Source organism: Montipora capricornis, chromosome 10 (assembly GCF_036669925.1).
Source record: "Montipora capricornis isolate CH-2021 chromosome 10, ASM3666992v2, whole genome shotgun sequence".
Classification (NCBI taxonomy): domain Eukaryota; kingdom Metazoa; phylum Cnidaria; class Anthozoa; order Scleractinia; family Acroporidae; genus Montipora; species Montipora capricornis.
In genome coordinates this window covers 63,130,897-63,143,396 of record NC_090892.1, presented here as the reverse complement: position 1 = coordinate 63,143,396, position 12,500 = coordinate 63,130,897, and the positions used below count along the sequence as shown (strand labels likewise).

General features: G+C 39.3%; 1 protein-coding gene across 5 annotated transcripts in view; it reads left to right on the top strand.

Annotated features, from left to right (window-relative positions):
• Positions 1-11,948, top strand: part of LOC138022480 (protein NLRC3-like) — a 26,181-nt gene extending 14,233 nt beyond the window's left edge. For 4 of the 5 annotated variants that reach the window (XM_068869630.1, XM_068869631.1, XM_068869632.1 and 1 more), the window contains 7 exons: positions 1-423; positions 2,173-2,259; positions 3,176-3,808; positions 4,553-4,639; positions 4,993-5,016; positions 7,221-7,301; positions 8,620-11,948. The exon at positions 1-423 is cut by the window's left edge and continues 210 nt beyond it. In XM_068869630.1, coding sequence (XP_068725731.1) covers positions 1-423; positions 2,173-2,259; positions 3,176-3,808; positions 4,553-4,639; positions 4,993-5,016; positions 7,221-7,301; positions 8,620-11,807 — 4,523 coding nt within the window. In that variant the 3' untranslated portion in view covers positions 11,808-11,948. The remainder of the gene's footprint in view (positions 424-2,172; positions 2,260-3,175; positions 3,809-4,552; positions 4,640-4,992; positions 5,017-7,220; positions 7,302-8,619) is intronic. The other variant, XM_068869634.1, reaches the window with a different exon arrangement.
• The last annotated feature ends 552 nt before the right edge of the window (positions 11,949-12,500 follow it).

Here is a 12,500-nt window from a genome sequence, read left to right as displayed (position 1 = left end):
AACCCTCTTCTGTGTCATCCACTGGCTTTGACAATTCTCTCTTGCTTGTGCTTCTGAGGACAATCTGTAATCTGAGTCCTCCAGCCACTGGCTGGGATCTACTTCCCCATTCCTCTGACAACAGCTGTGAGTCTCACATTGTACGTTTGAAGTATTGTGTGAATGCAGTATCGGCCCATACTAAAGAGGCCTCTGTTAGTGATGGAGAATTCTGTAAATACAGAAAGCAGATCCAGGAAATGCTGGTAGGATTGGGCGGTGCTGAATATGAAGATGCCATCCATAAAATGGAGGAAGAAGAAATGGATTCATGGGATGAAGAACATTTCAAAGAACTTCTCAAGCAGTGGAAAGATAATGACAACAGAATTAAGGACAAACTGAATGAGTGGGAGTGTAAAATGAAGACTTCTAGAGATGCAGGTTGGTTGTTGGGAGTGAAAACTTACTAGGCTCAGGGTGTGAAATTAACTTTTTGTGGTAGCCACTTGGCTCCTAAATTTTCAATGTGGTAGCCAATTGCAAAAAGGTCGTCGCCATTTTTGAAGAGAAAGTTAACAAATTTTTTTTACGCTGTCAGCGTTCTAGATAGACCCTCCAAAATGAAGTTAGCAAAAAGATCTTTTGATTAATTTTAGCAATTCAAATCAAAGAATGGTGACGTCCTTTTCTTTAGAATGGAGGATAAATTGCTCCTGATTCACACAGTCATCCAAAATTGCCCAGCCCCCAACTGAGAGAACAAACTCACAAACTTAAACAAATTTATGAAGGGGTAGTTTCTAAAGAAACTGTGGTGCTGCGTCGGTGGGGAAGTAGGATACAAAAATTTGGTTTTATCAACGGAGTTGATAACGTAAATTGGCCACCCTACAGAGATTCTAAAAGCTGACGTTTCGAGCGTTAGCCCGCAAAATTTGCACGTGCTACGAAGTGGACACTAGGTTGAGTAACATACAACGTTCAAGCTCACCTAAATCCAATATGTCATCTAGAGTTTTTGATGTGAGAGATGCATGTGCTGCGTTTTGCAAACAAACTTAATAAGGAAGTTTGCCGCACATTCATCTTTGAAAATCTTCTTTATTCACTATTATAATATCTCTACGTAAGGTATGACAAACCATTATAGTCACCAATTGAGCGACTACCTTTCAGGATTTAGTCACCAAAGTAAAAGGTTTAGTTGCATTGGTGCCCTTATTAGGCGCAATTTCACGCCCTGACTGGCTGATGTTACAAGAGCATTTTGAAGGATTGATGTCTTCTGTTGAAAAATAAATAAAGTAAAAGCAGTAATTTTCTTAGTTGCCCTAGTTGTTTATTACCATCAATTACCAGCTGCATGGCATACAGTGTAGGTTGGGTGCCTGAAATGTTTAGTGGCAGCCAGCTTCTAGAAGGAAAGGGCTCTCATGCCTGGGAAACCCTGGCAATCCACACAGAAAGGGAAGAGAGTGCGTGAGTAGCCAATAAATTAACACTGATAAGATCAGTCAAACGAGGCAGCCAGGAGGGTTGAAGAACACTGATAACATTTTGCAAAATGCCTATGAAACTTTTTAATCAAGTAAAGCTATGATCCTCACAGTTATGAATGCAATTTTTGCAATTGCGTAAAGAAGCCTAAAAAATTGAGGACTTCAATGGGGTTTGAACCCGTGACCTCGCAACACCAGTGTGATGCTCTAACCAACTGAGCTGTGAAGCCACTGACGTTGGGAGCTGGTCATTTGTGGGTTCCAATGTTCGCATAGGGAACTACATGTATGAATGTCACTATGAATGACAATACAACATGTTTCAATCATGCACATTGGTTTCAAACCTCACAAGATCCAGGGGCATATTATCTCGCATATGTCTATTAATAATCACTGCTGACCATCAAGGATGGACAACTGCTCTTTGTTAAGGCTGATTTGACTGCTTTACAATAAAGGGGGCTTCTGATAGGGTGTGAAAAAAATTACGAAATTACGTACCACTTTCAAGTCTCATCATGTGGCAAGAAAAGTCTATTATGCAGCAATTATGCAATTTCATTTTAATTAATATTTTCTAAATGTTAATTGATTTCTCTTTGTATTTGATAGCACCAATTAAATTCTTGCTGTTGCTTTTTAAATTAACCTAACAGCAGATGACCGTGTTGATTATTTTACAATGTAGATTGTGTGCAGCCAGAAGCAAGCTGTGCTGATGTGGTTTCAGAAGCAGCAGCTACAGGAAGCAGCACACACACTCATCATGAACAAGGTAACTACTTCATACAGATCACTGAAAGATGTCTTGAAGTTGGTTAAGTGGAAAGTGGATTTTGTGTGATAAAACTAATCAAGAGAGGATTAGTGTCCACAATAATCAAACTGGAGTTGACCACATGCAGCTCAAAAATTGGTTTTGGTCAAATCTTATCCAGATATAGCCTGTAATTATTATGTCTCTAAATGCACTGTATATTTTTTTAAAGAAAATGCCACTCTAAAAATTCCACCCAAAATTTGCCATGTTTTGCTATGAAGCCGTAGCTCAGTTAGTGCGCGGCCTTCTAAGCTAGAGTCTCACCAGTTCGATCCCTGTGATTCGAACAACGTCTGTTTCAACTTTCGTCTGTTCCATGTAGCTGTAGCTTTGAATACCCGTAAACCAGAGCGTTGACGTAAAAGTAAGAACCTTAAGCATAACCTTAACCTTAAGCGAAAACTTACAACTGTAGCGTGCTAGCTGTTACAACTACTAGTATTTTTGAAGGACTGGTGTCTTGTGTTGAAAAAAAAAAAGTGGCTGCTGACTGTTGAGCATGAAGAAGATATAATTGAACTAAACATGAAACACACACATTTGAACTGCAGAAGCACATCACAGTTATGAAAATTACTAGAACAGTAAAAAAGTAAAGCCTGAAAAAATTCAGCTGGAACAAGATTTGAATCCATAACCTTTGGGTGGCAAACTAGTCTATTACTGAGCTGCCTTGCTGTCTGGGATCGGAAGACAGGGCTGTAGTCATGTCATCCCATAAGAGGTTAAACTTTCAAATGAAAGTAACAAATGTTATTTGTAGAAAATCCTGAAAACTGAAGCGAAGTCACCTTAAATAAGGTCATCACAATGATGGCCCTTCAAGTAACGAGAATGATGCCCTAGAGATCTTTTCTGACACTTGTTTCAGGTGCTGTTGATGGAAAAACTAAGTACACACTGTTATGTTGCCTTCTGGTCAGGCTGGGCTCACAAGTGTTGAGGGATGTGTTTGATGGACTAATTTATCCACAAGACCTTTGCAGTGCCTTGCAACGTGAGCCTGTGCACTCTAAGCTTCTGTCTCTTCGAAAAGAAGGAATCCTCAGTCAAGAGCAGTGGAGTAAATTGTATCCAGTTGAATGCTCTTCAGTATCATCCACTGGCTTTGACAATTCTCTCTTGATTGTGCTTCTGAGGACAATCTGTAACCTAAATCCTCCAGCCACTGGCTGGGATCTACTTCCCCATTCCTCTGACAACAGCTGTGAGTCTCACATTGTACGTTTGAAGTATTGTGTCAATGCAGTATCGGCCCATACTAAAGAGGCCTCTGTTAGTGATGGAGAATTCTGGAAATTCAGAAAGCAGATCCATAAAACGCTGGTGAGATTGGGTGGAGCTGAATTTAAAGATGCCATTTGTAAAGTAGAGAAAGAAGAAATGGATCCATTTGATGACAGACATTTCAAAGAACTTCTGAAGCAGTGGAAAGATAGTGACAACAGAATCAAGGACAAACTGAATAAGTGGGAGTGTAAAATGAAGACTTCTGGAGATGCAGGTTGGTTTTTTGGGGGTAAAACCTTACTAGGCTGTTGTTACAACAGCATTTTGAGCGATTTGCGTCTTCTGTTGAAAAAGAAATAAACTACTAAAAGCAATAACTTTCTTAGCTCATTACCATCAATTACAAGCTGCATGGCATAGTGTAGGTTGGCTGCCTTAAATGTCTAGTGGCAGCCAGGTTCTAGATGGAAAGGGCTCTCATGCCTGGGAAACCCTGGCATCTTACCCACAAGGGGAAGGGAGTGCGTGAGTAGCCAATAAATTAACACTGATAAGATGAATCAAACGAGGCAGCCAAGAGGGTGGAAGAACACTGATAAACATTTCCCATAATGCCAATGAATCCTTTTGAAACACAATGAATGACAATGCAACGTGTTTCAATCATGCATATTGGTTTCAAAACTTCACAAGATCCAGGGGCATATGTCCATTAATAATCACTGCTGACCATCAAGGATGGACAACTGTTCCTTGTTGTTAAGTCTAATTTGACTGCTTTATAATAAACAGGGCTTCTGATAGGGTTCGATAAAAATTGGGAAATTATGGACCACTTTCAAGTTTCATTATGTGGCAAGAAAAGTCGGTTATGCAGCAATTATGCAATTTCATTTTAATTAATATTTTCTAAATGTTAATTGATTTCTCTTTGTATTTGATAGTGCCAATTAAATTCTTGCTGTTTTTTTATTAACCTACACTGTAATAGCAGACCGTATGGATTATTTTACAATAGATTGTGTGCAGCCAGAAGCAGGCTGTGGTGATGTTGTTTCAGCAGCAGCAGCTACAGGAAGCAGCACACACACTCATCATGAACAAGGTAACTGCTTCATACAAATCACTGAAAGATTTCTTGAAATTACTTAAGTGGAAAGTGGATTTTGTGTGATAAAACTAATCAAGAGAGGATTAGTGTCCACAATAATCAAACTGGAGTTGACCACATGCAGCTGAAAAATTTGTTTTGGTGAAATCTTATCCAGATATAGCCTGTAATTATTGTTACAGTTGCGTTACTATTTTTGCGTGACATCATTAAATTTTGATTTCTTTGGGTTTTTTGTTTGCAGTTAAAGGGGGTGTTGTGTTTCATTTTTTCGCACGCCCTTTTTATTAGTCGTTGTCTGCACGTGGAATTGTGTGTAAGTTGTTTTTGGTTTTGTTCTTTTTCAGCCATTGGCGTGGTGGAATTGATATGTGAGTGATCCTTTTCGTTGGTGGTTTATCTTTATGTTAGTTTCATGACACTCATAGGATTGCTGCTGATTACTGTGAATTGCCAACTGTGTGTACTGTAGGTAATGGCTGCCAGAAATGTCTAGCAGCAAAGAGCTTCTAGAGGGAAAAGGCGCTCATGGCTAGGAACCCCGGAAATCTAGCGAAATGCAATAAACCCCCACACACCAGGGGTAGAGAGTGAGGAGCAATCACACTGATAAAATCAGTGGGGAGAGAGAGGGAGGGGCAGGTGAGGGAACACCAATAAAGAAATCCCAAGACACCATTGAAAATACCAAAATGGCTTTGAATGACAATACAATGTATTTCAATTTGTCATGCTCATTGGTTTCAAAAGTTCATTAGATCCTGCGGCATGTGTCTATTTGTAATCACTGCTGACCACAGAGGATGAAAAATTACATGTACTCCTTGTTGTTAAGTCTAATTATTTTGACAGCTTTACAATAGAAACAGTAATCAGATTAACTTTAAGACTAAAGCCCGGTTTACACTACAGAAAATTTTTGGCACGGCTCGTGTACAATTGGCACGGGTGCCTAAAAAGAGCTCGGCAAACTTTGTTTACACTACACCATTTTTACCGTATTTTTGGGCCTGGGGAGGGCCCGGGAAACCTCTCTTGTAGACATGCGCAGTTCAATTATAATCAAGAACGTCCGCGTGATTTTGGTAGAGAATGAGAAGCCATCTTGAAATAAACGCAAAAAAAACGCTAGCCTATATGAATTAAGGCTCAAATTTCGCCCTTTAAAGTGTTTACACTACTTGTTCTATCTGAACCGTGCCTATTTTTTCAGCACCCGTACCATTTTCACCCGTGCTCGGGCTACCTCGCCGAAGGTCCCAGCACAGGTAACAATTTTGGGTGAACGCCGATGAAATTTGGTACTGACAGGTTGTTTACACTGCAAATTTTATCCGAGTCAATTTTTTTTTTTTGGGACTCGTGCCAATTTCACCCAAGCCGTGCCAAAAAATTTCTGTCGTGTAAACCGGGTTTAAAGCATTAAAGCACCCAATCACTGTATGATTTCCCACTTAAATTGTTTGCAAGAAGACACTTACTTAACCAGGTAATTAGGAACACTTTCAATGTCTACCACCATTTCATGCTCACTGTGATTTTACACCTGTGAGATGTGATAATCGATAAGACAATACACTTATTCTAGTTCAACCTCTAGAAAATCCTTTTCTCACTATTGAAATAACATCTGATTTACAAACTGGTGCATGAATGATCGGATTTTGCCAAAATTAATGATCACGTCTGTGAGAAGTATGTAATATTTTTGCCAATAATGACTCTTTTTTACTCCCAAAAAATTTCAACAACCTAGCGGCAACAGTGTATGTGTCGTATTTGACTGGCTCTGACTGCAAGGAAATACTTTCAAGGTTTTAAGTCTGGAAATGTCACTTTTCCCTTGTCTTGGTCAATACACAATTGCAATGAATTTATTAAGCAAGAGTATGCTGCACAAGAAGGCTATAAAATACAATGCGTGTCATCAAAAAGTAAATTTTATCTTCACCCATCTTTATTTACTATTATTAGCAACCATATTTGACTTATTGAAAGTATTTGTATTCTTGGGAAACATCTATCAGTTAATGCTCTATAAGGTTTTTGTGCATGGCCTACATTTGCGACATACTATCTTGGGATGTTTTTTGTGCTGTTTAAGTTTGGTATTTACTGTATTTCTCTGATAAACGATAATGAAAACCTTGTACTATTGATATGAAATGATTTTCTGTCCAACTTTCAATATACCAACTTACCCACTGTTTCAGTTTATAATTACAGGTATTATTGTCAAAGTCCTAGTTATTTGTCCAATTTTAATACTGATCTACTTACTTGGTTTGCTTTCTGATGTGTGTTGTCTTTGATTTTTCAGCACTTGTACTATGTTTTCGAATACAGCTGTACATCTCTAAATATTATTATAGTTTATTTTAGGTGATCAATTTCCTAATTTAGCATAGTTCCATTCTCTTCTCAGTCAGCTGTGTCATAAAGGGTTCTTCTTTCTGTCTAGTTTCTAATTTGTTAATCTAATTTAAATTATTTGTCTTTGACAGTGCCAATAAAATTCTTGCTGTTTCTTTTGTTATTAACGTGACAGCGGACTGTGTTGGTTATTTTACAATAGACCCTGTGCATCCAGAAGCAAGCTGTGCTGGTGTTCTCTCAGCAGCTGCAGGAAGCAGCACACACAGTCAGCATGATCAAGGTAATAAATTCTAATCACTGAAAGAAATTGTCAGGCTACAACACAAGGCATGCAAACTCCTTTCATCTTCCCTCCTTTTCGTCTCCCTCTCTATTGATATAACTGGCTTTGCATCTCCGGTATCCTTCAGAAAGAAACTCAAAAATGCAATTCCAGATAAGTATTTTGTATCTTTCTTAAATTCATGCCCATCTGAATTTTTATGTGAGTGAAACTAAGCTTACAAGCCTTAATGGTTTTTATTAGGTGTCCTCACCATTAAATTTCTTTTTCTGGTATCTATTTATAGTCTGTAAATCCAATATACAATGGCAAAAATAATATAATATAAAATAAAGTAAGTAAGGTCTGGAAGTTGCTTAAGTGGATAGCGGAATTTTTTTTGTAGTTAAACTATTAAAGCATATATTTTCATTCCGGAGATATGTGTGTTATTCCCCATTTATTATATAGATACTGATGAAATACCAGGATTTCTCCTTTTACTAAAAAATCATATCTTCACCGCGCGCAATATGCATATCATTTTTATCTTTCACATGTGAGAATATAGGTGTCGTCGTGGTAACGAACACGATTAGCCAATAAAACGCGAGCTTCTTCTTCATTGTAAGATACTTTCGTGCTTTAATAAAATTCTTCTCTACTACATTGACATTTTTATTGTAAAATTTTACCTTATTCTTAACTTTCTTGTCTTGTTTCATGTTACACGCAACATGCGTGTCTTAGCGGTTGGTGACCACTTTTTCATCATTTCGAAAATGAGTAAAAGGAGTTGTTTTAAATCTAGACATTTCATCAATATCTATATAATAACATGGCCTCTTGGGGATACGAATTTTATCTTCTCGTGCTGAAAGTATCTCTCACTTGTTCACTCGAAGATAAAATTCGTATCCCCGCACGGTCATGTAATATCCTCCATTAATACTACAAATTACAGTTAATGATAGGGAGAATATTATATGATAAAGACTGCTTGAGAGAATTGTGTGGTTTTTGGAGTGGCCACTTGACCTGTCGTTACAACTTTTTTCTTAAGAAATGATATCTTGTGTTGAAAAGTAAGGAAGTATTTCACCATTTGATAATGTAGGGTTTGGTAAGTAATTTGCGTTACTAACAAACTACATTTTCGGGAAAAACATCTTGCTTTGGTGACAAAAAGTGACCATTACTTAGTGACATTTGTTTTGAAATATTGCTAAATATGGGACCTTCCGTGGTGTCAAAACTAAGAACACAGTAAGGTCAAGGTTGAAGCGAAAAAAACACTACAGCCAACACCTTTTTAAAAATTGTTTGTCTTTTGCAGAATTACCACATTCTGCCAATATTATAGAAAGGGTCCGTCAGCTCTACAGTACTCGTGAAAAAAGTATTTTTCCTGTTCCATGGCTTGATGACTTCAGCTTTCATCTCGATGACGTTTTTACCATGCTAAAGATTCTGGGTAAAGAAAAGACAAGGGGAACATTGACTGATGAAATAACCAACATGACAGCTATCTTTAGAGGACACAAGGATTGTGCAAAGCCACGGACTGTTTTAATTGAAGGAGACCCAGGCATGGGAAAGACGACTTATTGTCAGAAACTGGCATATGATTGGGCAATGAAACGAGAAGAATGGGACAAGTCTTTTCCCGGGATTGACGTTCTCTTGCTTTTAAGGTGTCGTGATATCAAAACTGATATTTGGGAGGCCATTGATGACCAAATCCTTCCTCTTGATATTGACAAAGAAGACAAGGAATGGTTCTTCAAGTTCATTCGAGAAAATCAATCCAAGGTTCTGTTAGTGCTTGATGGACTTGATGAAGTGGATTCCAGTAAAGTTGGCATGTACAATGACCTTCTGGAAAGTAAAATGTTACCTAATTGCCACATTGTTATCACATCACGCCATGAAACTGGTAAGAGTGTAAGGCGGTACTGTGACACCCTGTGGGAGATTGTGGGATTTACTCTTCAAGACGCAAAGAGCTACATTCGTAAGTACTTTAAAGGCATGGAACACTTGGCAAATAGGCTACTCAAACAGCTTGATTTTCACATATTTTCAAATGGAGACTTGAGACAGTTGACACGGAATCCTCTTAATACGGCTTTACTTTGCATCCTTATTGAAGATTTCAAGGGTGTACTTCCACCGGAAAGGACACAGTTGTACACAGAAATTGTGCGATGTGTTTTGTTAAGATATGAAAAGAGAAATCGATCATCGACAGGCAGTGATGCTGACCTACTGGAAATTTACAAGGATGACCTGGTGGAGTTGGGATGCATGGCGTTGCAGTCTTTACGTAAAGGAGAGTTGTTTTTCGACGAGAATGAATTTAAAGGCAGTTCCAGTAATTTGATCAAGTTTGGGTTTCTTTCGATCCAGACCGGTGGCAGCAAGAGGAAACCATCCTCGCGCTTTTGCTTTCTTCACAAGACCTTTCAAGAGTTCTTTGCTGGCTATTATCTTGCTTATCAGATCCTTGATGGAGACACAGATTGTAAGTCAGTAGTGACCGATGTAAAGGATAGGAAAAAACTGAAACAAGTGTTTTTATTCATGAGTGGTATTTTGTCCACAAGATCTGAAGAGATGACAGTTTCGTTGGTAAAAGGCATAGCAGAGCTTGCAAGTTCGTCCAATATGGGAATGCAGAATTCCAAAAAAGAAATTTTAGAGTTCGCTTTTGATTGTATATTGGAATGCAAATGTCATGGAGAGAACCTTCAGTCTAAGTTACTTCAGACCTTTGGACAGAACTTTCTTGTAAAAGATCTCGCAGTGCGTATTAGATTCGATCATGTGAACCTTTTTTGTGAAATTGTCAAAGTCAACACATGCGTTACTACTTTGAATTTGAGAGACAACGAGATTAGTTTCGCTGTCGCTGAATCCCTTTCTGAGGCTCTCAAAGTCAACACATGCTTGACTACTTTGGATTTGGAATGGAATGGAATTGGTTCTGCTGGCGCTGAATACCTTTCCGAGGCTCTCAAAGTCAACACATGCTTGACTACTTTGAAGTTGAATTCGAACAAAATTGATGCCGCTGGCTCTGAATCCCTTTCTGAGGCTCTCAAAGTCAACACATGCTTGACTACGTTGGATTTGCGTGGAAACCAAGTTGGTTCCGCTGGTGCTGAATCCCTTTCTGAGGCTCTCAAAGTCAACACATGCTTGACTACTTTGGATTTGCGTGGAAACCAAGTTGGTTCCGCTGGTGCTGAATTCCTTTCTGACGCTCTCAAAGTCAACACATGCCTGACTACTTTGAAGTTGACTTGGAACAAAATTGGTGCCGCTGGCGCTGAATCCCTTTCTGAGGCTCTCAAAGTCAACACATGCTTGACTACGTTGGATTTGTGTGCAAACCAAGTTGGTTCTGCTGGTGCTGAATCCCTTTCTGAGGCTCTCAAAGTCAACACATGCTTGACTACTTTGGATTTGGAATATAATGGAATTGGTTCTGCTGGCGCTGAATCCCTTTCTGAGGCTCTCAAAGTCAACACATTCTTGACTACTTTGGATTTGAGAAACAACAAGATTGGTTCCGCTGGCGCTGAATCCCTTTCTGAGGCTCTCAAAGTCAACACATGCTTGACTACTTTGGATTTGAGAAACAACGAGATTGGTTCCGCTGGCGCTGAATGCCTTTCTGAGGCTCTCAAAGTCAATACATGTTTGACTACTTTGGATTTGAGCTACAACGTAATCGATGCCGCTGGCGCTGAATCCCTGTCTGAGGCTCTCAAAGTCAACACATGCCTGACTACTTTGAAGTTGAATTCGAACAAAATTGATGCCGCTGACTCTGAATCCCTTTCTGAGGCTCTCAAAGTCAACACATGCTTGACTACGTTGGAGTTGCGTGGAAACCAAGTTGGTTCCGCTGGTGCTGAATCCCTTTCTGAGGCTCTCAAAGTCAACACATACTTGACTACTTTGGATTTGCGTGGAAACCAAGTTGGTTCCGCTGGTACTGAATTCCTTTCTGAGGCTCTCAAAGTCAACACATGCCTGACTACTTTGAAGTTGACTTGGAACAAAATTGGTGCCGCTGGCGCTGAATCCCTTTCTGAGGCTCTCAAAGTCAACACATGCTTGACTACATTGGATTTGTGTGCAAACCAAGTTGGTTCCGCTGGTGCTGAATCCCTTTCTGAGGCTCTCAAAGTCAACACATGCTTGACTACTTTGGATTTGGAATATAATGGAATTGGTTCTGCTGGCGCTGAATCCCTTTCTGAGGCTCTCAAAGTCAACACATGCTTGACTACTTTGCATTTGAGAAACAACGAGATTGGTTCCGCTGGCGCTGAATGCCTTTCTGAGGCTCTCAAAGTCAACACATGCTTGACTACTTTGCATTTGAGAAACAACGAGATTGGTTCCGCTGGCGCTGAATGCCTTTCTGAGGCTCTCAAAGTCAACACATGTTTGACTACTTTGGATTTGAGCGACAACGTAATCGATGCCGCTGGCGCTGAATCCCTTTCTTAGGCTCTCAAAGTCAACACATGCTTGACTACTTTGCATTTGAGTTGGGGGTGATTTCGATTGACCGTATTCCAGGAGAAGAATACTTGGAATAAAAGGTAAAAATCCTTCGTTTTTGCGGAGATTCTTATTAAAATAGACCATATTCGTATTCTCAGTATTGGACTCGAACTAGCTTGCAATAAGCTCATGCGGGAAAATCTTTTCAAATGCTAATACTTTTTATTCTTATAGAGCTGGAATTTTTTCCCGACAGCGTGCGCTCTCATTGGTTACTTGGAGATCACATGACTTCTAACAATAAAACTGTTTCCTGCCAAAAGTCTCTGAGCGGGCAACATTGCAAAATCTATGACGTGCGAGGGTAACAGTGCACGGTGACCCACAAATGTTGACCAACGACCGCCGTTGCTGTTGCCGTTGCACGTTTTTCTTTTTGTGCTATATGACAAATCACTTAATGATTTAATTTTTTTCCCTCGAATCTGAATGTTTCGCTCGGCTGCGCCTCGGGGAAACATTGAGATTCTCGGGAAACAAAATTAACCGTTTCTCTCGGGACCAGTCTTAAGTGTTTAATATATTTCCCCGCATTAGCCTCCATTGCAAGCTAGTTCCAGTGCAATACTGAGAATACAAATATGTTTCTATTGTAAAACATCTGCTCAAATGCTACTTTAAACTTATGTATATTAT